We start from the raw sequence: 25,723 nt of genomic DNA, 5'->3' as shown, positions 1-25,723 counted from the left end.
ATCCCTGATCCATCCCTGATCCATCCCTGCATCCCTGATCCATCCCTGCATCCCTGATCCATCCCTGATCCATCCCTGCATCCCTGATCCCACCCTGCATCCCTGATCCCACCCTGCATCTCTGATCACACCCTGATCCATCCCTGCATCCCTGATCCCACCCTGCATCCCTGATCCATCCCTGCATCCCTGATCCCACCCTGCATCCCTGATCCATCCCTGATCCCATCCTGCATCCCTGATCCCATCCTGCATCCCTGATCCATCCCTGCATCCCTGATCCATCCCTGCATCCCTGATCCCTCCCTGCATCCCTGATCACACCCTGATCCATCCCTGCATCCCTGATCCCACCCTGCATGCCTGATCCATCCCTGCATCCCTGATCCCACCCTGCATCCCTGATCCATCCCTGATCCCATCCTGCATCCCTGATCCCACCCTGCATCCCTGATCCATCCCTGCATCCCTGATCCCACCCTGCATCCCTGATCCCACCCTGCATCCCTGATCCATCCCTGATCCATCCCTGCATCCCTGATCCATCCCTGCATCCCTGATCCCACCCTGCATCCCTGATCCCACCCTGCATCCCTGATCCATCCCTGATCCCATCCTGCATCCCTGATCCCACCCTGCATCCCTGATCCATCCCTGCATCCCTGATCCATCCCTGCATCCCTGATCCCACCCTGCATCCCTGATCCCACCCTGCATCCCTGATCCCATCCTGCATCCCTGACCCCATCCCCTGCATCCCTGATCCCACCCCGCATCCCTGATCCATCCCTGCATCCCTGATCCCGTCCTGCATCCCTGACCCCTGCCTCCATCCCTCATCATGCTTCCTGTATCCCCCATCCTGCTGCCTGCATCCCACTGACCCTGCCTGCATCATCCTGCAATCCCAGCTTGCATCCTGCCTGCATCACCACCTGCATCCCCCTCTCCCTGCCTGCATCCTGCCTGCATTTCCCCCATTCCTTCCTGCATCCCTGCCTGCATTCCCCGGCAGCAGGACCAGGTGCCACCAGGATGAGGGTGGCAGCAGGACGCGGTGCCCAGGGGTCTCTAACTCTGCCCCCCACCCCATCTCCTGCCCACACCAAGATGCAGCAGCCTGTGAGGGTGCTTTGGTGGTAAGTGGGTGCCCATAACTGGGGGTGCCCAGAGCCGAGGGTGCCTAGGGCCAGGAGTGCCCAGAGCCAGGAGTGCCCACAGCGGTGGCTGCACGGGGTGGTCGCAGCAGAAGGGAAACTGAGGCAGAGCCGAGAGCGGAGCCGGCGCCAGCAACGGTTCATATATTTATTCATAAGCCAAGTTATCCATAAAAAAGTTCCATAGTAAAAGGCCTTTACAGGAGTGGCGGCTCATAAAACCTTTGTTTAACCCTTTGCTCCTTTTTTTTTTTTTTTTTTTTTTGTCCTTTCGGATTTTATTTTTTTTTATCCTGTTTTGTGGGATTTTTTTTTTTTTTCTGGTTTAGTGTTTACACTGGAAAAGCCCCTGTACAATATTTTCCAGGCAGCGGCGGCGGGACGGGCCAGCGTCCGCCGGCCCCGGGGGGTCCCCATGGTCCCCCCACGGCCCCCCCCGGGGTCCCCCCCCCGCGGTCACCCCCCTATTGCACTGGGGACGGTGGCGCTGGGCCCCCCGCCCGGGCCGAGCCCCCCGCCCTGGCCCCCTCTGTACAGCGCTCCCCGCTGTCCCCATCCCCACAGGCTGGGGGACACAGTGCACTGAAACGACCCCCCCCATTCCCACCCACCCCCTCCCCGAGGATTATTATTATTATTTTTTTGTGGAGGGTTTTTTTTTTTTTTTGACCATTTTTTGTCTCTTTTTTTTTGTTTTTTTTTTGTTTTTTTTGTCCTTTCTCGGTTTTCCATAAAACTTCCCGGAAGAAATACAATATTTACAGGCAAAATAAATAGAACAACACACCTGATTTCTGCTTCACCTGCTGGCAAACAGTCAGAGGTACTAGGGAAAGTTATGGCTTGTAGGGGAGCCCCCCCCCCCGTCCCCCTTGGGCCCCCCCAACGCGCCCCCCAATGTCACCACGGGCTTTGCATAAGAGCCGGGCAGGACCCGCAGAGGGGTCCCCGTCCCCATCCCTGGGGGGGTCAGCAGAGGGTGGGCACCCCCGGGGGGTCAGCAGAGGATGGGCACCCCGTCGGCGGTCACCAGGCGGCCCGTGGTGGGGTCGTAGGTGCCCGCCAGGTAATAGAGGTCCTGGCGGTCCTGGTACCTCCGGCCCCGCGTGAGCTGCTCGTAGTGCTCCCGCCCCACCACCTGGCACTTGTGCGAGATGGTCTGCACGTCGTTCTCGTCCTCGTGGCACGACTGGTACAGCGCGTTCTGCGGGGACAAGGCACCGTCACGGCCACGGCACGTGGCCACCTGGTGTGGCCACCTGAGGTGGCACATGGCTACCTGAGGTGGGACATGGCTATCTGGCATGGGACATGGCTAACTGGTATGAGACGTGGCTACCTGGCATGGGACACAGCTGGAATGGTGCACGGCCGCATGACGTGGGACATGGCTACCTGATGTGGGATGTGGCTACCTGACATGGCATGTGGTACCCGGCATGACATGTGGCTACCTGACATGGTACACGGCTACCTGAGGTGGTCTGTGTCTACCTGGCCTGGTGTGTGGCTACATCACATGTCATGTGGCTACCTAGCACACTGTGGGGCTACCTGACACAACTCAGGGCTACCTTACATGATGTGTGGCCACATGGTTACTTGACATGGTACGTGGCTACCTGGCCTGGCACAGGGTTGCCTGACATGACGTGTGCCTACCTGGCACAGTGTGGGGCTGCCCGGCACGGCTCATGGCCACCTTACACGGCCACGCGACATGGCACATGACCACTTGGCACAACGCGTGGCCACCTGACACCACAGCCCGGCAGAGCTGCCCCCGCCCCACCCTCACCTTGCCGTCGCTCTGGCGCTTGCCCAGCTTGGTCTCCTCGGGGTGGTAGAACCACTTGACCTTGACCACCATGTTGCTGGCCCAGGACTCCCACATGCTCTCGATGCGGCCGATGTAGGGCAGGTTGGGCCTCCCGGCCGACAGGAACACGGCGCAGTCACCCACGCGCAGCGTCTCCTTGCCCCGCACGATGGCCTTGTAGAACAGCTTCCGCGCCTTGCCCTTCATGCCGCGCCGCTGGGGGGGACACGGGCTCAGGGGGGGCACAGGGACCCCCAAACCCGCCACCACGGGGCGGGGGGAGAGCAGCACCGAGGGCGGGTATGCCCATGGCACCCAGGGACACAGCTGGTGTCACCAGTGCCCAGGGAAAGAACGGGCAATGTCACCAGTGCCCAGGGGACACGGGCAGTGTCACCAGCACCCCTGCATCTGTGTGCCACAGTTGGTGTCACCAGCACTGTGTGCTGGGCAGCCACGTGCTGCAACTGCTGTCCCCAAACGTCACGAGCTCCTTTTGCTGGGCACCTGAGTGCCAGCATGGGCATCCACATGTCACAGCTGGTGTGCCCAGCACCCTGAGTACCTGTCAGGCACCCCTGTGCCCCCCGCACCCACACCCCCACACCCCAGGCACCTCGCTCTGTGCACCCCTGTACCCTGCCAGGCACCCCCACACCTCTGCTGTGCCTGCTCCTCCCCTCCCAAAGCGCACCCAGCAGTGAGTGCCCATGGCTGTGCCAAGCTCTGGGTGCCCGTGAAGGGGGGCGGGGTGGGTGCCCGCCTTACCTGTGTGGGGTTCCCCGACCACCTCCAGAGCTGGCGCGCGGGCAGGAAGGCGGAGATCTTTGGCCGGTTTTCCACCGAGGGCAGGCGCTGCCGCCGGGAGAACTCTTTGGCTTTGGCGAAGCTGAGGGCCTCCTTCCGCTTGAGCTTGGCCTTGGGGCCGGCGGCGGCCGCCTTGGACAGGAAGCAGCGCTGTGGCGCGGTGCCCTTGGGCCGCAGTGCGTCCGGCTGCGCCAGCAGCGCCGGCACCGGGTGTGACAGGCAGGTCTGGAGCAGCAGCGCCGAGTCCTCGTCCTCCGAGCTGTAGGAGGAATCCTCATTGTCCGAGGAGCAGAGGCTGGACGTGGAGATGGAGCCGGAGCTGGAGGAGGTGGAGGAGCCCGAGGAAGAGGAGGACACCGAGAGGCGCGTCATGAAGCGCGAGGGGACGTCGGCGCCCAGCCCCGCCGCGTCCTCGTCCTCGTCCATGTCCGAGTAGGAGCTGTGGCAGTCGCTGTCGCAGTTCAGGGAGAAGTCCCCGTGCCCCGAGTACTTGCGCAGTGCCAGCCCCACGGGCAGCGGATGCGCGGCCGTGCGGCCCCTCCGCTCCCGGCCACCCAGCCCGGCGTGTCCGTAGCTGTGGCTGCCCAGTGGCCGCTCCAGCCTGGCCCCAAAGTCCTTCTCGGCCAAGAGCAGCGCCTTGCACGTCTTGTTCTTGGGGGACGTCACCCCTTCGTGGTCCAGCTTGACCAGGAACTCGCCGCCCGCCGCCTTCCTGCGCCCGCTCCTGCCCACCTCCGCCTCCAGCCGCTCGGCCTTCTTGGAGCGCAGGAGCTTCTGTGCCGCGGGCAGCACCAGCCCGGCGCCGGCGCCGAAGGAGCCGTAGGAGCTGGCGATGCGGCTGAAGGAGTCGGCGCCAAAGGCGTTGCCGAAGACGGGGGCGGCGAGGTGGTGGTGGTGGTGGTGCAGCGGGAAGAGGGTCTCCTTGGCCCGCAGCTTCTTGGCGCTGCCGTTGACCTGGAAGAGGTTCTGGAGCACGGCCGAGCCCTTGTTCACTGCCTTCCGCTTGGTCTGTGCCATGGCTGCCCAGCTGAGCAGGGACCCCCCGCGCCGCCCGGCCGTGGCGTCGCTCAGTGCCGGCCCCCGGCCCCCCGACAGCCCCTCCATGGCTTTGCCTGCGGGAGAAGGGGGTCAGGGGAGCCAGAGGATGGATGGACGGAGGGAGCATCCCAACAGCCTTCCCCACATCCCAGCACCCCTTTCCTCATCCCAGTACCCGTCCACCCATCCCAGTACTCCTTCCCTTTCCTGCATCCCAGCACTTTTCCCTGCATCCCAGTGCCTTTTCCCCACATCAAACCCCTTCCCCACACCCTCACATCCTTTCCTGTATACCAGCACCTTTCCCTGTATCCCAGCCCCCTTCTCCCCATCCCAACACCTCTCCTTGCATCCCACCCAGGTAAGTAGTCCATGGGTGCTCCTCACCCACCCATACCGCTTTTCTCCTTGCCAGATGCCTTCCTGCTGGAATTTCGGGAGGCCTGGGGGCCGTGATCCGGGCACAGCGTGGGGGGCAGCGCTCCAGGGGTGCCCATGTCGCCGCACGCCCGCTTCGCCCGCCGGCAGGAGCTGGACACCAGCAGTGCTGGGGAGGGCTCGGTGCCTGTGGGGAGCAGGAGGGTCAGGGCTTCCCCGTGCCCCACACCCATCCCCCCTAATTCTGTGATCCCAGCCCGGCCCCTCACACTGGATCTTGAAGTCGGGGGGCAGCAGGCGGATGTTGGACACGGCGATGTGTCCGGTGTCGCCGTCATCGAACTCCACCAGCACGGCCTCGGCATCCTCCTCCTCCTCATCGCTGGAGGAGCCTGTGGCACGGGAGGGCTGTTGGGATGGGCAGGGGGTCCCCGACACCCCCCGCCCCACACAGACTGCTCCCTGCCCAGCCTCACCTCGCACCACGTTCCCTGGGTACAGGCACCGGGATTTCTGGCTCCAGTAGGCGCAGACGCGGGTGCCGGGTGGGAGGCTGCGGCGCGACTGCGGCCGCACGTCCAGGACCTGCAGGGAGCACCGTGCTGGGCTCTCCCCAGGGTGGGGACCCCACCTTGACCCCCCACCCTGACCCCCCAGAAGCCTCCACTCACCGCCTCCTGCAGCAGCTGCTCCTGTGAGTAGATGCGCTGCCGGTTCCCCCGCTCGCCCTCAATGATGATGCTGTAGCTGGGGAGGGGGCACAGAGGGGGCTCAGCACCCACCTTGGTACCCCCCTGCAAGGCTGGGACACCCCCCAGGGCCGGGACCCCTCGGAGCCCCCACTCACATGTCCGGGGGCTGGATGGTGCGGACGCTGCCGGCGTAGAGCAGACTGTCCTCCTTGGGAATCAGGATGTGCAGCCCATCCCGCAGATCCTCCTTCTGGATGGCGCAGGCGTGGGGGACCTCCTCACGTGTCCCCCCCGCCAGGCAGCCCCCCAGCTCCTCCTCCTCCTCTGAGAAGCTGCTGTTGTCGTCGAAGTCAAAGTCGTCCTCCACAGTGAAGCTCTCCAGCAGTTTGCTGACTGCCCGGCCCTTGCACTGCAGGAGGGGGCAGGGGTGAGCAGGAGGCACGGGGGGGCCGTGTCAGGGTTGGGGGAGGCCACCCAGGTCTCACCTGCTTGGTGGCCACTTTGCTCTTGACCTTGGCCAGTTTCTTGCCCTTGCTCAGGATGGTCTTGGCGCTCCGGGGGGAGAGGGTCAATGAGAGCGCCCCGTTCTTGCGCTGCAAGACAGGGGGTCAGGACTGGCTGATGGCCCCCCAGTGTGACCCCAGCCCCCCCCGGTGTGCCTCCCACCACCCCAGTCCCTGCAGTGGTGCCTCCCATCTCCACCAGTACCCACAGCCTGTGCAGAACCTGCACCTGCCCCTTGGCACTCCATGGTCCCACCAGTGCTCCCAGCACCCGCAACCATCACAGAACCCCCAGCCCCTGCTCCCAGCTCTGCACCCCATGGTCCCAGCGGTGCCCACCCCAACCACCCCAGCACCCCCAGCCCGTCCAAACCCCACATCCCACCCTCTGCACCCCGTGGTCCCTGCAGCATCCCCCAACTACCCCACTACCCCAAGCACCTGCACCGTCTCACTGGAAACCCCAGTGACCCCAGTACCCTCAGTCCCTGCACGTCCTGGTCCCATTGGTGCCCCCCAGCCCATCCAAATCCCACACCCAGTCCCCCACTCACCCTGAGGGCTGCCTGCAGCCCCTTGCTCTTGCGGGTGCCCTTCTTGCCCCTCTCTCCCAGCCGAACCCCCTCGTCCCGTGGCCCCAGGAGCCGGGGGTCCGTGCCCCCAAAGAGGCTGCCGGGGGGTCCCGTGGGGCTGGGGCCGCCGGGGGCTGGGGGCCGCAGGCTCTCCTTGCTCTTGGCCTTCAGCTTCTTCTTGCTGCCCTCGGGGCAGCCCCCGGCCTTCCGCCGCCCCGGCACCTTCTCCAGCTTCCCGGCACCCCCCGGCTTCACCGGCCGCCGCTTGATCTTCACCTCCCCCTCGGGGCTGCCCAGGCGGCAGGGACCTGGGGGGGACAGGGGTCAGGGCACCCCACAGGGACAGGGGCACCCCAAGGAGGCACACCAACCAGGGCACCCCAAGGACACAGGGGGACTGGGGCACTCCATGGGGGTCTGGGGACCAGGCACTGCCCAGGGGCCACACGGCTCAGGGCACCCCATAAAAGTGACGGGGTTTGAAATACCCCCCAGCTGCCCACCCAGACCTGGCACGTGTATTGCAGGGTCCTTGCCCCTGTGCCCCATGGCATTTCCAGGGTGATCCCATTACCTAGCAGCCCCTGCCTTTCCTTCTTCTTCTTGGCCTTCTCATTGGCCTCCATCTTCACCACGGAGGACGGGGAGGGCCCCAGCACAGCCACTGGCCCCGTGGGCAGGGACAGCCCCGGCTCCTCGTCCTCACTGTCTGTGTCCCCCTCAGGCTCGTCTGCAAGGGCAGGGGACAGCAGTGAGGGACCCCTGTGCACCCAGGGGTGGCCCCTGCACCCTCAGAGCAGGATGGGGTGAGCTGCGGTCATGTGTGATCCCCACTCCTGTCCTGAACCTTCTGCAGCCCCGTGCTGGACTCTGAACCCCCATCCCTGTGCTGAATCCTGCACCCCAGTCCCATGGTTGGACACACCCAGCCCAGACTCTGAACCCCTGTTCCCATGCCAGACCCCAACCCCAACCTCACACCGCCACCCCAACCAGATCCCCACCCTGACCATGCACCCCATCCTAATCTTGCCCTGCTGTTCCCATCCTGGACCCCACACCCCCATCCCAACCCCACACCCCCATCCCTGTGCCCGCCTTGCCTCTGAAATGGGGGGGCTGCCGGGGGCCGGGGTCCTGCCCCTGGTACTTGGAGCCCTTGGAGCCCTTGGGTCGGTTCAGCTTCTTCTGGATGCGGGCGCTGGGGTTGGGGTCCCTCCGGCGGAAGGGGCTGAGGCCAGGGGGCAGCCCCTTGCCCTTCACCTTCTGTTTCAGCTGCAACACCCCGTCAGCCACCACACAGGGCAGGGGACCCCGCTCTGGGGGGCTCAGGGGGCGTTTCAGGGGGGAGCAGGACCCCCCAGATCCCATGGGACTCACCGGGGAGCCCTGGAGGCTGCCGAAGGTTCCACCTGACAGTTTGCTCCTCTTCTTCTGGGGCTCGGGGTCCCCCCTCAGCTCAGCACACAGCAGGGACAGGCTGGTCTTCACTGCCCTGGGGGGAGCACAGCATGGGTATGGTGTCTGCAGACCCCCCAGAGGGGTCTTGCACCCCTGGAGTAACCCTGCACCCCCCAGCTTCATCCTGCATCCCCCAGAGGAATCCTGCACCCCATCCCAAATGGATCCTGTACCTCACCCTGCTGGCTCCTGCACCACCCAGCTGCCATCTCCCTGTTCTGCTCCCCACCCTAACCAACAGTTTGTGACACAGAACCTGGAAATTAATTTTTTTCTGCTTTCTATCTTAATTGTGGCCCCATTTAGCAACAATTTAACAAGGGGGGCCTGGGACCCCCCAACACTCCCACACACCTTCCCAGTGATCAGCTGAGCACACAGGATTTATGGAGAACAACAACTATGAGAATGGGGAATGGGATGTGCCAGGCAGGAAAAGGGGGCTAGAAAGGGGGATCACCCCATGCCATGGGGCTCCATGGAATGCTGCTCCCACCCAGACCCTCCCATCTTCCATGGGAATGAGTGGATGAACCCTCCCAAACACAGCAGGGGATTGTGGTGAGATGGAGGTGGGTGCAATAGGGATGTAATGGGGGGGGCCCCCGAGCACACCAGGAGGGTCAGACCCCCCGGCCAAGGGGGTCCCGTGGCACCGGTCACTCACTTGACCTTGCGGCTCTCGGCCCTGCCCAGAGTGCTGGAGTGTTTCCTCTTCCTCGGCCGCCCCGGCCCGCGCCGCGCCGGGCTCCGGGAGCTCTCGTCACGCCTGGAAAACCGGGGGCACCGTGAGCAGAGCCCCCTCCCCGTCAGGCTGAGGACAGGCCCGAACTCATCACATGGATTAACTGCCAGTGCTGCCCCAGCCTCAGGAAGGGGACGGAACAGGACGTACTCGTGGTCGTGGCGCCGCTGGAGCCTCACCAGCTCCCGCTGCTTCTCCTTGTAGCGGCGCTGGAGCTCGGCCAGGCGCATCCGCACCTCCACCTCCTGCGTGTTCAGCTGCTCCATGGCCGCCTTCAGTGGGCACACCTGGGGGGCCGGGGGGCGTTTGGAGGCCGCTGGCACCGCTGGCAGTGCCAACAGCCCCGGCCGCAGGGCTGAGACCGGGCACAACTCATCCCACCTCCCGCCCCCGCCGGGAGACACTCACGGCCTTGGTTTTGGGGGTCCAGGTGTACTTGCGGCGGGGGACGCGGGCGCGGGGCGGGGGCGAGGCGGGCAGGGGGCTGAGCGCGGGGGGGTTGCCCTCCCGCCCCGCCGCCTCCACCAGCGACCAGGCGGCCGCCACCGTGGCCAGGTTCTGCAGGTTGAAGGCCAGCAGCTCCTCATCCTCACCTGTGGGGACGGGACGGGGTCAGCAAGGAAGGACATCCCAGACTCCACGCTGGGAGCAGACCTTCGGCTGTGGCCGGGAGGGACACAACGTGCCCCATCTGGCCACCCCATCTGTGGGGAGCGGGACCCCACAGCCAACCCCTCACCCCACGGTGTTCCCATTCCACACTCAGTATGGGATCCCCCTGCCACACTCCCACACACCCGCAGGAATGAGGACGCGCCAGGACAGCGAGCGGCCATCCCTGCTGGGGCCCCCGGGATTCCCTGGGGAAGCCGGGCGGGGAGGGAATCCCAGCGCCTGCCTGGAGCCAGCGCTGGAGCAGAGCCCCGGCTTCGAGTGGGGCATGGCATGGCAGCATGGCATGGAATGCAGCCTGCATGGCATGGAATGCAGCCTGCCACGCCCATGGAACAGGGTGTACTGGAGGCACTGGGGTGTGCCAGGGGCTGCCGGGGGTACTGGGGTGCACCAGGGGGCACTGGGGACACGTGGAGGCTCTGGGGTGTACCAGAGACGACTGGGGTCACCAGGGAGTATCAGGGGTCACCGGGGATGCCAGTGAGTACCAGCAGGCACCGGGGGCACTGAGAGGTGATGGGGGCACCGGAGGTCACCCACCTTCCCTGGCCAGGTCGCAGCGGCGCCGGCGCAGCTCCAGGTCGGCGAGTTCGCTGAGCAGGGCGATGCCGGGGATCCCTGAGGGGTGGGGGGCGGGCGAAGGGGGTGCAGGGGGAGGCTCTTCAGGCTCGTCCAGTGCTGGCAGCTCCCCCAGGTCAATGCCAGCGGCGATCAGAGCCTCCAGCCCGCCCGGGTAGCCCTGGTGCCTGACGGGGACATCACCATCCTCCTCCTCCTCATCGCAGCTGCCCTCCGGCTCCAAGCCATCGCTGTCACCTTCCTCCTCCTCCTCCTCCTCCTCCTCTTCCTCCTCCTCCTCCTCCTCCTCCTCTTCTTCCTCCTCCTCCTCTTCTTCCTCCTCCTCCTCTGCAGTGGGGGGCAGCGGGGAGCCCCCCACCCCGGGCACAGGGTGCTGCTGCTCCGGCTGCTCCGGCGCTCCCTGAGCCGCCTCCTGGTGCCCCCCGAAGGGCTCCTCGGTACCCCCCGCGGCCGGCGCCGCCCCCCGCTCCCCGCAGAGGGGGCCCGGGGGGAGCAGCAGGTGGTGGCGGTGCAGCAGCACCCCAGGACCCTCGGCCGGGGGGTCCCGGGGAGGACCCGGCTCCCGCAGCGCCTCGGCGGTGGGGCTGAAGGTCCGGGACTGCTCCGGCTCGGCGGGGGGGGACCCGGCGTGCACGGGGTCGGGGTCCGCTGGCTCGGCCGAGTGCACCGCGGGGTAGCCCATGGTGGCGGCGGGGTAGCCATACCCGGGGGGCAGGTCTGCGGGGAGGGGGCGATGATCAGCGGGGACCCCCCGGTGCCCCCCAACCGCCCTCCTCTTCCTCGATGCCACGGACTCACCTGGCTCCAGGGGTTTGGGGTAGCGGCGCGGGGGCTGCCCCTCGCCCCGCGCGTCCTCACCCTCGCTGCCCTTGCTGGGGGTGGGCAGGGGGCTGGCGGCCGGCGAGCGGGGGGCCACGGCCGGGGTGGCGGTGGGGCAGGCGGGTAAAGTGCAGGGGGCCGTGGGCAGGGTCACCGGGCACTTGGCCTGGTGCCGCAGGGCCGGCGAGTGGCAGCAGGGGGAGAGCTTGGGGGGCGCGGGGGCCGCCGAGGTCAGGCCCTTGGCTGGGGGGTTTAAGGCAACTGCTTTGTGGGAGGGTTTGAGGGGCTTCTCAGGACCCCCCTCCTCCAGCTCCAGGGGCTGCTCCTCCGGCTTCCGCTGCGGGAGACAACGAGGTGACATGGGTTAGCCCCTGCCCCACAACCTGGTCCCTGCCCCACAGCCTGGCATCCTACAACCCAGTCCTGCATCCCACAGCCTCGTCCAGCCCCACACAGCCCAGATCAATGGCCCAGACTCCTGCCTCACCACCCAGCCCAGCACCCTATAACCCCACACCCCATCCGAGTCCCACATCCCTGCCCAGCCCATGCTCCTCTGCCTGTCCCCAACCTCCCAGCGCTGCCCCACATCTCCCATCCCAACCTCCACATCCAGCCCCACATCCCCACTCTCCACCCCAACCTCCATCCTCCAGCCAGCCCCACATCCCATTCCACCCCCAGTCCCCCAACATCCCCCAGCCCCCTGGCACCTGGCCGTGTGCCTGGCGCTGGATCTCGAGGGCCTGGGCTGCCCGTTGCTGCTGCTGCTGCTGCTGCTGGAGGGCGTAGAGCTCCTGCTGCCGCAGGAACTGCGACCGTGGGTACACGGGCAGCTGCCCCGTGTGCTGCAGGTGGGCACTGGGACCCCGGCCCGGGTACATGGGGGGCCACAGTGACGCCTGGTCCATCACGTCGGCTGCAGAGGGTAGGGGGTCAATTGGGGAGCCACTTCAGGGTCACCCCACAGACTCCAGTGATGCCGAACCCAAACCCTGCAACCCTGGCAGCACCTGAAGGGACCTGCATCTCCTGCCCCTAGACCCCCAAAAGTACCTGAAAGGACCCCAACACGCTCCCCTGTTCCACCAAAAGCACCCTGCAGCTACAACAGTACCCACAGAAAACCCACTACTGACCCATGAATCCCCAAAAGCAACTCCACTGATTCCCATTTCCCACCCTACACCCCCAAGGACCCCATCTCCTCTCCCCCAGCCCCACTCAGCACCCAGGATTCCCCTCCCCAGCACAAGGTGGGGGTCCCAGCCTTACCCAGCGTGTGGGGGGTGCCGTGGGCGGGGGGCTCTGTGGGGAGGATGACGAGCTGGGCGGGGGGGTCCTGGGCGAGGGGGAACACAGGCTGCATGGCACTGGGCATGGAGGTGGGGAAGGCGGGGGGCAGGTTCTGGTGCAGTGCCGGGTGCCCGATGCCTGCAGGGATGGAGGAGGGGTCTGTCAGCACCCCACTGTGGGGGGTCAGCACCCACCCAGCCCCCCCAGAGCCCCCCCACTGACCGTAGGAGTGCCCCCCCATCCAGATGGAGGGGCTGCGGGTGCGGGGCAGCCAGTGCGTGTGTGCGGGGTGGGCGTGGGCGGCGGGGTCCCCCCCCAGCTGCCCCGCCGGCAGCGACGAGCCCCCCGCCATCATCAGGTGGGGGGTCAGCTCCCCAGGACACCCCCCCGACGGGTGCATCCGGGCAAACTCCACCAGGTCCTTGCTGTCCCTGCGGGAAGAGGGGCATACACACAGTGTGGGGGCAGCACTGGCATCACCCTCCCCTGTACCCCTAAGGACCCCCGTCTCCCACCCCTGCACCCTCAGCAGCACCCACAGGAACCCCATCGCTCTCCCCTGCACCCCAAAAAGGGACCCATCTCCCACATCTGCATGACCACCAACACCCACATGGACCACCAGGTCCCACCATATACCCTCAAAAGCACAGGAACCCCATCACCCTGCCCCGTACCTCCAAAAACACCCAAAGGGACCCCCCCCTTCCAACCCCACATTCCCAAGAGGATGTCCAGGGTCTCCCATGTCCCTCCCTGCACCCCAGGGACCCCCATCTTCCCCCTGCCCCCAGCAGGCCCCCCCAGTTCCCCCTCACTCACTGGAGAAGGATGTCCCTCCCGGGCAGCCCCAGGCGCTCCTCGCACAGCCGGCCCCGCTCCTCCTCAGCCTCCAGCTCCATCAGGTGCACGGGGCGTGCGGTGCCCGCTGCCACGGGGACACCACAGTGACATCAGCGTGGTACCGCCAGCCCCCTGCCACCCCCGGCCCCCTCCCCAGCCCTTACCTTTGACTCCGGCCGCCGCCCGCTGCCGACCGGTGCCCCCGGTGCCGCCGTTGCCGAAGGGCTCGTGGCGGCCCAGCGTGTCCTTCTGCCGAGCCACGGCCACGGCGATGCCCACGGGCGGCTGCCGCACCTCGCCCTCGGTGCCGCCAGGGCCCAGCGCCTCGTGCTCCCGGCCGCGGGCACAGTCCGGCCGCTCCAGCTCCAGCTGCCCCTTCCCCGACGGGAATTTGGCGTCCTGGTGGGCGCAGCTGCCCTTGGTGCCCGCCAGCCCCACAAAGGGGGGGCCCTTCTGCCCCCCCAGCAGGGCCCCGTTGCTGTATTTGAGCAGGTTCTTCATGGCCGAGACCTCGTCGGGGGCGTTGGGCACCTCCTGCGCCCGCACCAGCCCCGTGCCGAAGGGGTCCAGGTAGGGCCCCCCCTTCCGCTCCTCCGTCATGGCCAAGGGGGGCCCCTGGCCCTGCACCCCCCAGGGGGGCAGGGGGTGCCCGCTGTAGCCCAGGGCACCCAGCTCCAGGGGCTTGCGCTTGCCCTCGGCCACCTCCGCCTCGGGGTGCTGCTGGTGCCGGATCCGAGCCACCTTCTGGGCCGGGGGGTCCTTGGGGGGGCCCTTCTCTAAAGTGCAGCAGGAGGGGCCGACACGGACGCCCAGGGGGTCGGGGCGGGGGGCACGGGAGCAGTCGGGGGCTGGTGGCACCTCGAAGTAGTTCTTCTCCAGCCCCCCCTTGGGCGCCGGGCACCGGCTGGAGAAGGGGGGTCCCTCAGCTGCGCCGCCCCCCAGGTACTCCAGCCCCTTCAGCCGGGCGCCAGGAGCCCCCCAGTCCAGCCGCCGCTCTGCTGGCCCCTCGGCCTTCAGCGGGTGGTGGAAGGGGGCACCGTAGGGCTCGGTGCCCGCCTCGGTGTGCCGCTCCTTGCCATCCCCACGCTCCATCCCGCCAGATTCCACCTGGAACGAGCGGCTCTTGTCCGCCGGGGGTCCCACCGAGGGCACCAGCGTGGCCCCGCTCAGCTTCAGCTCGCGGGCGGGGGGCTCGGGCAGCGGGCACAGCACCTCGGGGCCGGCGTGGAGCGGGAGACAGGGGAAGGAGCCGGCGGCGGGCACGGCGTAGGACACGGCGTGGTGCAGCATCTGCCGCCGCTCCACGGCCTCGCCGTAGGGCTGCGGCGCCTCGGGGACCCCCGGCTCCCGCTCCTTGGGGGCGCAGCGGGTGGCGCGGGGCAGGGCATTCCCGGCACAGCTGGGCAGCGCCGCGCGGGCGCCGTCACCGTCCAGCCCCTTGGCGCCCAGCAGGCACGAGGCCAAGGGCTTGGGGCGCCCATCGCCGGAGCCCCGCGGCGGCACCCCCTCCTTGCAGTGCCCCTCGGGCGGCACCGGCAGCACCGCCTTGTGCCGCTCCTTGGGGTCCTCCTCGGGCAGCCGCTCCTTGGGGTCCCCCTTGCCCCCCTTCTCCTTGCCCACCAGGAAGCGCTCGTAGTCCTTGGGGGTCTTGGGCAGGGGGCCGGTGTCCCGCTCCCGGCTGCAGGAGCTGGCGGGGGGCCCGGGGGCGGCACGGGTGATGCCGGGGGAAACCGTGGCTGGCAGGGAGCAGGGGGGGCTGTGCCGGAAGGTTCCGCAGGTAGAAGTTATCTGGAGGGGAGGGTAACGCGTGAGACCCCCATGGACCCCCCGCCCAACCGCTGACCGTGCCAATGAGAGGAGGAGTGGGATGAAGGGACAGATGCCCACCACCCCACCCGCTGCCCAAGCACTGGGCATCTGCTCTGGCACCAGCCCCCCACTCCGACACCAGCACTGGGACAGGCACTGAGCCCCCTAACCCTGCCCAGCTGGGGACACGCGCTCTCACAGGGGACCCTGGTACCCTGGCGGCCCCGGTACCTGCCTTTCTGGCTCTCGTAGAAGCGGTGCTGGCCGTAGAGCACGTTGCTGTTGCCGTGGTGGTCCAGGTGGCCCATGGGCAGGAAGGTGGAGGCCAAGCTCCCAGAGAAGCGGGGGTACCCCGGGGCTGGGGGCACAGGGTCAGGGGGGTTGGGGTGGCACATCACCCAGCACCCCAACCCACAGCGCTCTGGCTGGGAACGCCCTGCAGAGCCCATCATCCCCTCCATGCTGGGACCCCCCACGCCCTCTGGGAGCCACCGGGTAGGGGGCTGAGGCCCCCCCAGCCTCGTGTCAGCAGCGGCCGTGCTTGGCTCGGCTCGGCACGGCCCGGGCGGGCTGTCCGTCAGCCGCGTGCGCTGCCCGTCCCCGTCCCCCCGTGCCCCCCCGAACGCCGGGAGCCAGCTGGCAGCCGGTCAAACTACCAGCCGGGCCGGCTGCCAGGGCCCCGCGCCAGCACCGCCGCCCCGCTCCCGCTCCTCCGGCGGGATGGGGACGCCAGCAGGATGGGGGGGGCAAGGGGAGTCAGTTGAACCAGGGCTGCCCTGGGGGTCCCCACGCTGTCACCTGCCCCGTCATCACCAGTGACACAAGCTGGCCCGGCCTCAGCCCAGCTCCCAGGCTGGGGGTCTGCAGCTCCGCATGAGCCTCTCCAGACACCCCAAACCCCAACTGTGGGGGCTGAGCCTGGTTCCCGTGGATGCCCAGGGGGGATTTGGGGAACAGTGCTGCTTGTACCCACATCATCACCCCGAAGCAGTTGTCCAGGGGGCCTGGATCCCATCCACACAGGCACTGGTGGGACATGGCCCACTGGCACTGGGCAGAGCCCCGGTCACATCTTCACCACCCACAGGGACCCCCCGACCCACCCGCGTCCCGGTGCCCACTCACCTTCGTGGGAGTGGGAGAACCAGATCTGGGAGGTGCCGGAGTGGGGCCCGCAGAAGGCTGGCTCTGGGGGGGAGGCGGCGGGGCCGGCGGGGTGGCTGGGCCCCCCCGAGCCCAGGCTGCTGCTCAGGAAGCCCCCCATGAAGGAGGATGGGGGGGCGCTCCCCATCAGGCTGCTGCCGGCTGTGGGGAGAGGACACAGTCAGGGGGGCCGAGGACACAGCTGGGGGGCCAAGGACACAGCTGGGGGGGTTGAGGACACAACTGGGGGTGGTTGAGGATGCAGTTGGGGGGGTTGAGGATGCAGCTGGGGGGGTTGAGGATGCAGCTGGGGGGTTGCACAGGCCCTGTTCACACACATGACCCGCCGTGCCCCCTCCTGCACACACGTGTGCATACGGTTCCCAGGGGGCTGTGCAGCCCACTCGGCACTAGTGCATCCCCTGTGCACACACAGCCCTCCTGAGCACGCGTGTCCCTCGTGTCGTGTCCCTCGTGCACACGCAGCCCAGGAGCACACACGTCCCTCACATGATCACCTCCCTCGTGCTCACACGTCCCTCGTGCACGGATGGCCCTTGAGCACCCACCACATCCCTTGTGCACACGTGGCCTGTGAGCCACATGTCCCTCGTGATCATGTCCCTCGTGATCACAGCCCTTGTGCCATCACATCCCTCGTGCACACACATCCCCCGTGAGCACACGCGGTCCTTGTGCAATCGCAGCCCTCGCGCCCCTCACGTCCCCCAGCCCCACGCTGCACCAGGGCGTGTCAGAGGCAGCAGAGCCATGCAAGGGGCACTGGTGCCCTGCTCTGTGTGTGCCCTGAGAGCACACACGTGTGCTGGTACACAGGAGTGCTTTGCACACGTGTGTGGCTCCCCACACAGCTGCTCCCAGTTCTGGGACAATCCCAAGGTCCAGGGGCCCAAGGCTGTGCCATGCAATGTGTGTACACATGTAAGTGTGCACGTATGTCTGTACACATGTATGGGCACACACGTGTGCTAGGAGGGGCAGGGGTAGCTCCCATCCTGACCCTACCACCTCCCCCACAGCCTGGGGGGGCCCCCAGCACCCCTGGGGAGGCCCATGGCCAGCACTCCCCATCCCGCCCCCCATCCTGCTCCCATCCCGGCCAAACCGTGAGATCATGGTGGAAACTTTGGAGCTGGTGGCCAGCGGCCGGGCGGGGGGAGCTGGGATGGGGGGAGCCAGGATAGGGGAAACCGGGATGGGGGAGCAGCTGCCCCTCACTGCACAGCCCTGCTCCCTGTGCCCCTGTGTGCCGGCGTGGCCATGGCACGGCTCGGCACGGCTCGGCACGCGTGGCGTGGCGCGGAGCGCGGGCTGGCCGCCCGCCCGGCCGGGGCAGGAAGCAATGCTTTGCTCTCTAAGCCAGCCCACGCTCCCCGGCTAATCCCGCCGGGATGCCTCTGGGATGAGTGTCGGGATGTGGTTTCAGGCAGCTTCGCTCCTTCCTCCGCGGAGAGGCCGAGCTGGGCAGGACCGCGTGGGCCGGGGGCACGGCCGCAGCCCTGGGAACCGGACACGCACCAGGATGGGTGGGCACGTCCCACTGTGCCAATGCATCCCGGGAGATCCCTGCCCGGTGCTGCCTGCGGCCAGCCCACCTCTGCACCCCAGCTGTGCCGGGGGACCCCGTGCAGGCGTGGAGCCGGCAGCGTGCTGGGCGGCTGTGTCGGGCGGGAAGCCGAGGTTTCCAGAACAAGACTTTTCTGGAAGCCGTGGAAAGGGTTGGAAAAAAATAACCCCCCACCCCGCCCCAAAGGCGGCAGGGCCGGGGTGTCCCGGGGGGGCCGTGGGGCCGCCGCTCCCCCCCGCCCACCCGCTGACTCACGGGTCCCCCGGCGCGCTCGGCCAGCACTGCCATTCCCACATTCCCACCCGCCTCGCACGCCCGCTCGCCACGGCCCCTGGCACACTTGTGCTCTGCCACGGCTCACCACGAAGCATGGGCAGGGAGAAGCCCCCATCCTGCCCCCTCCAGCCACGCTGACAGTGAGGACAGGGACAGGTCCTCGAGAACGTGCACAACTCGTGTCACCGATGAGCCCACAGTGTCAGAGCAGCCCTGTGCCACAGGTTCCTGAGACCACGCACAACTCACGTCAACAATGAGCCACCAGTGTTGGAGGAGCCCCGTGCCAGGACGGGCACAGCAGCGCAGGGCTGGCTGCCAGCAGGGGACAGATGGGCTGCGGGGTCCCACCCCGGCCCCCCCCCCGCTGCCCCCCGGCAGCGTCACCCTGGGAACTCCCTGGCCGGGCTCCCTGAGGCCAGTGCCGTGACTCAGCCCGCCGGCATCGCTCCCGGCTCCAGCACGAAACTTCCCTTGGCCCCAAATCCGCAGAGAGTCACACGTGTGACAAGTGTGCCAGGTCTCAGCACGGCTGCAACAACGGCGCCGGGGGGTTGCGGGCGCAGGCAGGTCACTGGGGGGACCCGTGGGGGGCAACAAGAGGTGCTCCCCTCCCTACAGCTGCTCCTCGCCCCCGCTCCAAGTGCGGCGCAGATGGGAATTTTCCGGGAAGGCAGAAAGTTTCAGGGCCGGGGTGTGTGGGAGGGGCTGTGGCCCCGGGGGGGTTGACCCTATGGCTGCTCCGGGGTCCCCAAGGTGGTGACAGCCCCCGGGTCCCCGCGGTGGTGGCAGGGGGGACGTGCAGAGGGTTGGGTTTCTCCCTCAGCTATTTCAGGGCTGGAACATTCCTAACAGAGCCAGGGCCACGGGTGGAGGACTGGGAGCTGGCAGGGACCCTCACGCCGCAGCCTGGCACCCTGGGGTTCCCCGAGCCAGGCAGGGGGTGGGGTGCAGCCCCCAGCTCCCCCCCCCGGAGTTCACAACCCACACAACCCCTTTAAAAATCTGACAAACAGGGAATAAACAGGCTCTGGCTCCTCTGGTGCTGTAATTCCAGCTGAATCCATATTGTTACGGCACTAAACGAACGCCGTGATGGTGAAACGCTGCCGGAACGTGCCCGATGGAGCCAGGGGGGCAATCCCAGCGTTATCTGATGGGTTATCTGCTCCAGAGGGCTACAGGCAGCTGTCCTGGCTGGAGCTGCTGCGCACTCTGCGCTTGCACACTCACCAGGGCTGCGTGTGCACGGCGATCACGAGGGTGGTGCACACTCCTGGCACGGCTGGCACACACATGTGCTCAGTGCACGCTGCCTGCACAGACTATTTGCACACCCACCGCACAACCTGACACACACATGCTGTGCAAAACCATTTCTGGAGCCCTGGGGGTCCAGATGTCCCACCCCATTCCTGGTGTCACACAGATGCCAAGCATGTGGACTACCCCCGTGGGGAAACCCCCAAAAGGTGGGGACCATGGTGACCCCGTGTCACTGAATGCCACAAGTGCAGGGTCCCAGGAGGGAGTGACCCCAAGGGGCTACCAGGACTCGTGCCCCCCCGCTCCCTCCAGGAGGGACCCCAACACCCAGTGGGGTCAGACCCTGCCCCGGGGTGATGCTCTGAGGCAGGTGAGGTGCAGGCAGGGCCAAGGGAGTTCTAGGAATTCTCAGATTCTCTGTGGAGCCCACCCCCACCCCCAGTGTCCCCTGAGCAGCAACAAGGGCTGGCAGCAGCTGCCCGTCCCCCCAGGGCCTGGCACGTGGTAGCGTCTCCGCATGGATGGAGCTCATGACTAAGGAACAGTGGAACCACTCGGGAATGATTCTGCAAGACCCGGGGTGATCCGGTGGGATCTGGGGACCTGCACATCCTGCTGGCCACGCGTGTGGCCCCCTGCCCCTCGTGGCTGCCGAGGAGCAGCCCAGTTAATGGCCAAATCTGGTTTAACTTTGACACTCACTTTGGAAATGCGGTGGCATGGTCGGGCTGGTTCAGGGGGCCGGGGGGAGCGGGGAGCCCCTGCAGCAGAGCTGTACCAGAGCTGTGCCAGAGCTGTACCAGAGCCGCACCAGAGCTGTGCCAGAGCCGTACCTCAGCCTCCAGCCCCTCATGAGACCTGTCCCCAGGGAAGCAGCGATGCGGAGCGGCTGCAGCACTGGCACCTGGCCCTGTGTCACCACCCGGCCAGAGGCACTGTCCCCACCACCACCTCCCCACGGATCCCTCCCAAATCCATGTCAGGGAACCGCACAGCACCCGGCCTGCAGCGTAATCCAGGGAGGAGACAGGTGTGGGAGCACATCCAGCCACCGACTCACGGTCCTGGGATGCACACCGGGATGCAAACCCCGCACCGGGATGTGCACTGGGACCTGCACTGTCATGGCCAGGCTGCATGCCAGCACCAGGCTGCACACTGGCACCGGGATGCACACCGGCACTGCTGAGGCCAGGCTACAGGCCAGCACCGAGGTGCACACCAGCACCCCCGGGGTCAAGCCGCCCGCCGGCACGGCCGCGCTGCTCCCAGCAAACCCGGCGCCGCCGTTCCCCAAGGCCGTGTGCCGAGGGCTCGGCCACAGTGACGATCAGCCCGGCGCAGTCACAACTCCCCACTAGTCCAGAAAAACATCTGAAGGACAAGAATCACATCCAGGCCCCAGCGTGGCTCAGCCAGAGTTTCCCACCCCTTGGTTGTGGCAGAGGCACTGGGACCCCCGGCCCTGCTTGGTACAGGGTGTGTCGGGGTGGTGGGACCCACTGCAATCAGGGTGTGGGGGCTGCACCCAGCCTGGGTGGGCTCAGGCAGCTCTGGGGGTCCCTGATGCCCCAGCACCAGGCAGTGCCACAGCCCCACAGCCCCCCTGCCATCATCCACCCAGTGCTGTGCCAAACCTGACGCCGGCCGGAGCGTTCAGTCCCAGCAACGCACGGCCCTGAGTTACGGCTTTAATAAAATCAAGGAAAATACTTTTATCTCCCATTCCCAGGGAGGCCGCAGGCCCCAGCAAAGGCTCCTGGGAGGTGTAGTCCGGCCCCACGCCGGGAGCCATTTGGGGGAGCGCGGTCGGAGCCCCCCAGTCTCGCCGTGCCCCTCGGGTGCCGCGTGCCGCGCCGGCATCGCCATGCCACGGCCAACCGCGGGCTGGCTCCGTGCACTGGGTGGGGTAATTATCAATCATCGGCGTTAATTACCACGCCATGCTGCCACGGCTGCCGGCACCGTGGCTGGGCCATGCTGGGGGGACACGGGGTGCTGGGGACAGGGACCCCCCTCCTGCCGGCACTGCGCCGGCCACTAAATTATCCGGTTTATCCGCCCCAGCGGCGTTCCAGCCGTGTGGAGCTGCGGAGCGCAGCTCGCTGGGAAGCGCTCCGGCTGCGCCGGCCCTGCCAAAGCCGGAATATTTTTAGCTCGTTCTGTTGTTGGGTTTGGCTTCTCTGTTTTTTTTTTTTTCGGCGCGTTTCTGCCGGGGTATTTTTAGCCAGATCCATGTTATTTTAACAACCTCCGGTGCGTTCGGGCTCCCATGTGTCGCCCAGGCCCCGGCGGGTGTGAGGGTCCGGCACGGGGACACCGCCACGCCGGGAAGCCGGAGGGAAGCCGGAGAGAAGCCAGCAGCACCCAGCGCTGGCGTCCCCCCGGGATCACCCGTACGGCCACTGTGAGCCGGAGAGCAGTCGAGCCCCCATCCCAACCCCCCACCCTGGGGACAGGCTCCAAGCCCCCACCACGCCCCACGGCCCCCAAAAGCAGGAGGAAGCCAGGGTGGCCCCCTCAGCCCGGCGGTGGTCCCGGCAGTGAGGCCGCCGGCACAAAGCGAAACCGCCCCGGCCGCGGGCCCGATCCAGCACTACCTCCCCGGCACCCCCCGGTGCCCCCCGGTTTCTGCCTTCTTCCAGGAGCCCCCGTCGCTGCCACCCCCCCCCCGCGCCGGCCCGGCCGTGCCCCCCGCCCTAATCCACGCACTAATTGTAATCCCATTAAAGCAGATATAATTTTATTAGTATTCACAGCTCATCAAGGCGGCGACAATAACCAGCGCTGCCGCCGTGCCGTGGCCAGACAACCGCCCGCGCCGGCGGGAAGCAGGGGGCCCCGGTGCTGCACCGCGCCGAGCCGGCAACCCTGCACCCGCTCCAGCCCTGCTCCCGCTCCAGCTCCATCCCGGAGCTCAGCGGTGGCAGCAGGGGCCCCGCTGGCTGCACACTCAAAGCCCTCCATGCAGCGAACCCCAGTTTAGGTGCAGAGCACCCCAGTTCAGCCCTGCCCGGCTGCAGCCGAGCACATGCCGCAGACAAAGCCACGGGGGCAGCTGGCCGTGGCCGCCGGATGCGGTGACCCCTCGGCAGTGCCGGTTGCCCGTGCGGCGCTCAGCCGTGTGCCGCGCTTTGTCCGGCCCCGGCGGCGAACACGCGCCACGAACCCCTTCGCACCCTGACACTTCGGTGCCCAACATCGAGCCAGGGCTCGGTGACCTTCCACCGCCGCCCCACGGCCCCGCACATAACGGCCTCCTCGTTCCCCCGAGCGTGCCCGTTCATCCAGGCGCTGGGATCTCGCCGGAGCGGCCCGGGGGTCACGCTCCTCCCGTGCCAGCGGAGCGGTGGGATGGGGGAACATCCCCCGTGTGTGTGTGAGTCCTCACCCCAAACCACCAGGCGCAGTGACAGCGGGATCGGCACAAAGGGAGGCCGAGCTCCCGGTGCCGTACCGAGCCCCCCACACCCCTCCCGGCCCCTCGCGCCGCGGCCGCATCGAGCCCTCTGACCTGTGTGCGTGGCCATGGAGATGGGCGCCGGAAAGTACTTGGTGGGCTGGAAGTGTCCGGGGGGCTGCACGGCCCCGTGTGCCGACCCCGCCACGCGCCCGGAGCCGTGCCGGTGGCCCAGGCTGCCCCGCTCCGACAGCAGCCGCGGCGGGGGCGCGAAGTCACGGCCGTCCATGCCGGGGGCACCCACCCGCGGGGGGCTCGGCGGGACCCCGACACGGCTGGTGGGCGATGCTCAGCGCCGCGCCGGGCTGGCTCGGCGGGCGTCCTGCCGCGCTCCGCGCCGGGGCTGTCGGCTCATCCTCCGCTCCTGGCACGGGGGAAAGAAAAGGAGAGAGTGAGAGCACGGCCAGGCTGGGGGTACGGCCCTCCCCACACCCCCAAACCCGCTCGCCCAGCACCCCGCTCCCAGTTTGCCCAGTGCACAGCTCCCTCTCCCTCCGTCTCGCAGGGCCGCGGTTTCCCCGGCACTGCCGGTGCACGGTCCCCGTTTCCCCGCCATCCCCAGAGCACGGCTCCCCTTTCCCCGGTACCCCCGGTTTGCAGCCCCCAGCTTTCCCAGTACCCCCAGTTCGTGGTGCCCAGTTTCCTGAAGGCACAGCCCCCCCCCCCCCCCGTGTTCCGGGTGCTCCCGGAGCGCAGCCCCCCCTCCTTTATCCGTTGTCCCCGGTTCTCGACCCCAATGCCCCGGAGCCCGGGCACGGCCACCCCCAGCTCGGGGCCCGGTTCCCGCTGCTCCGGCCCTTCCTCCCCGCTGCCGAGCTCCAGTTTCCCGGCGCTCCGTTCTTCTCTCTCCCCCGGCTCACCGACCGTATCTCCCCGGGGCTCGGCCCCCGCTCGCCCTCGGCTCCCCCGGTTCCCGTTGTGTCCCCGGTGCTCGGCGCCTCCCTCGCCGCGCTTCCACTATTTCCTTCCTTCCGTCCCCAGCCCCGATTCCCCGGTTATCTCCCCGGTTTCCCTCCAGCCCCACTTCCCCGGTATTTCCCGGTGCCCGGACCCCTCCTCTCCGCGGTTCCCCGGTTATTTCCCCGGTGCCCTGCCCCGGTTTCCCGGTGTCGCCGCGGTGTCCCGGCCCCGGTTCTCGGTCCGTGCCGGTGCCCGGCCGCGGCTCCCGCCCGCCGGGTCATTGTTCTGGCAGCGCCGGGGCCGCGGGGCCCGATCCTGCGGGGGGAGCCGGGCACGGGCCGGGCGGCGGCGAACAAAGGGGCGCGGGGCGGCGAGCGCGGCCGGGGGGCGCGGGGGGCCCCGGGGGGGGCCCGGCCGGGGCCGCGGGCACCGGGGAGGAGTGCTGGGCCGAGCCCCGCGGCGAGAAACACAGGCCGGGGGGGAAAAAAAAAAAAAAATAACGTGTGTTTTCCTCAATAGAACCGAACAAAATTACGTAAAAAAAAAAAAGAAGTGGTTTTTTTATTGATGTAAAAAAAATAAATGTAAAGCGAAAAAAATTAACGTGAATTAATCGAAAGGGGGAAAATATTTAAAGCGAAAAATTTAAGGCGAAAAGGGCTCGGTGCGAAAATGTTTGAAGGCGCAAACGGTTCAGTGAAGCAGCGTTTGATAAGCAAATGATTTAATGAACAAATGTTTTCACGCACAAAATTTTTAATGGACAAAATTTTAAGGCGAAGCGCTTTAAAGCGACGAGTTTTAACAGCAAAAAATGTTTTAACATAAAAATACGAAAGGGGAAAAAATGTTTTAATGGGAAAACATTAAGGGGAAAAATATTTTCGTGGAAAGAGATACAGGGGAAAATATTCTGGTAGAAAAAGGTGAAGAGAAAAAATATTTTTGAAGGAAAGAGACGAACGGAGAAAATATTTTGATGCCGGAAAGATGCAAAAAAAATATTTGGGTGCAAACAAATACAGTGAAAAATAAATAGTGAGGAAAAAATGCAAAAAAAAAATAAATAAAAAAGGAAACGTACAAAGAATGAAAAAAAAATAAAAGGCAAAAATGCAAAATAATTAACGCCCAAAAATTTAAAAATAATAAATCCAAGAAAGCAAAGAAAAAAAACATAAAGCGCAAAGCGCAAATAAAAATAATGCTGAAAACGCAAAACAAAACAGAAAAAAAAATTAATGCCCAAAAGAACCAAAATAAATAACGCCAAAAAAAATTGTTAAGGCGTAAAAAAAAAAAAAAAAAAAAGAAACAGAAACAGAAAACCAAAAAAAAAAAAAAAAAACACAATAACCCCGGAGCGCCCGAAATTAAAATAACCCCCAAACAACAACAGCAACAACAACAACAACAACAAAAAACCCACCCGCGGATCGCAGTTACTTACCGGAGGGGCGTTCCGCGCGCGGGGCGAGTGCGGTCCCGTGGCGGGGGTGCGCAGCGTGCTCCTGCCGGTGCCCGTGCACTGCCCATGCACCGGCTGCTCCTGCAGCAAAGGGAACCGGGGGTGTGTGGTTGGGGGGGGGCGGGCGGGCGGGCGGGGGGGGGGGAGGGAAGGAGGGTGGGAGGGAAGGAAGGGGGGGTGGGAAAAGGCGGGGGGGGTGCGGGGACCCCGCCGCGCCTCCCGCTCACGCCGCGCGTACTCCGGCGGGGCGGGCGCGCCCCGCATGCTAATGAGCGCGTGCCCCGCGCGCGCGCCCCCGCGCTGATTGGCCGCCGCGCGGCGCTCGCGCCCCGCTGGCCATTGATCCCCCCCCGCCCCCCTCCCGCCGGCTCCATTCTTCCCGCGGCGCGCGCGCCGCGCGTCAGGCGAGCGCCCTCTCCTGATTGGTTG

The 25,723-nt window shown here is 66.4% G+C and overlaps 1 protein-coding gene across 1 annotated transcript; it reads right to left on the bottom strand.

Moving 5' to 3' along the window:
- Positions 1 to 1,269: 1,269 nt before the first annotated feature.
- On the bottom strand, positions 1,270 to 25,409 carry BAHCC1 (BAH domain and coiled-coil containing 1). The gene is given in 28 exon segments (XM_051797316.1): positions 1,270 to 2,361; positions 2,956 to 3,192; positions 3,745 to 4,895; positions 5,219 to 5,386; positions 5,469 to 5,591; positions 5,676 to 5,784; positions 5,871 to 5,946; positions 6,047 to 6,300; positions 6,377 to 6,484; positions 6,949 to 7,274; positions 7,541 to 7,696; positions 8,070 to 8,241; positions 8,347 to 8,461; positions 9,095 to 9,196; positions 9,323 to 9,459; positions 9,581 to 9,765; positions 10,388 to 11,143; positions 11,225 to 11,582; positions 11,959 to 12,164; positions 12,521 to 12,679; positions 12,764 to 12,972; positions 13,364 to 13,469; positions 13,549 to 15,109; positions 15,111 to 15,172; positions 15,429 to 15,551; positions 16,319 to 16,498; positions 22,981 to 23,290; positions 25,277 to 25,409. Coding segments are annotated over 27 exon segments (7,521 nt in total). The 5' UTR covers positions 23,156 to 23,290; positions 25,277 to 25,409; the 3' UTR covers positions 1,270 to 2,154.
- Positions 25,410 to 25,723: the final 314 nt, after the last annotated feature.

This window comes from Manacus candei, unplaced genomic scaffold, assembly GCF_025592945.1.
Source record: "Manacus candei isolate 608988 ecotype Guabito, Panama unplaced genomic scaffold, ASM2559294v1 h1tg000047l, whole genome shotgun sequence".
Lineage (NCBI taxonomy): Eukaryota > Metazoa > Chordata > Aves > Passeriformes > Pipridae > Manacus > Manacus candei.
The sequence above is the reverse complement of the archived record's forward strand: the minus strand, read 5'-3'. Positions and strand labels throughout refer to the sequence as shown.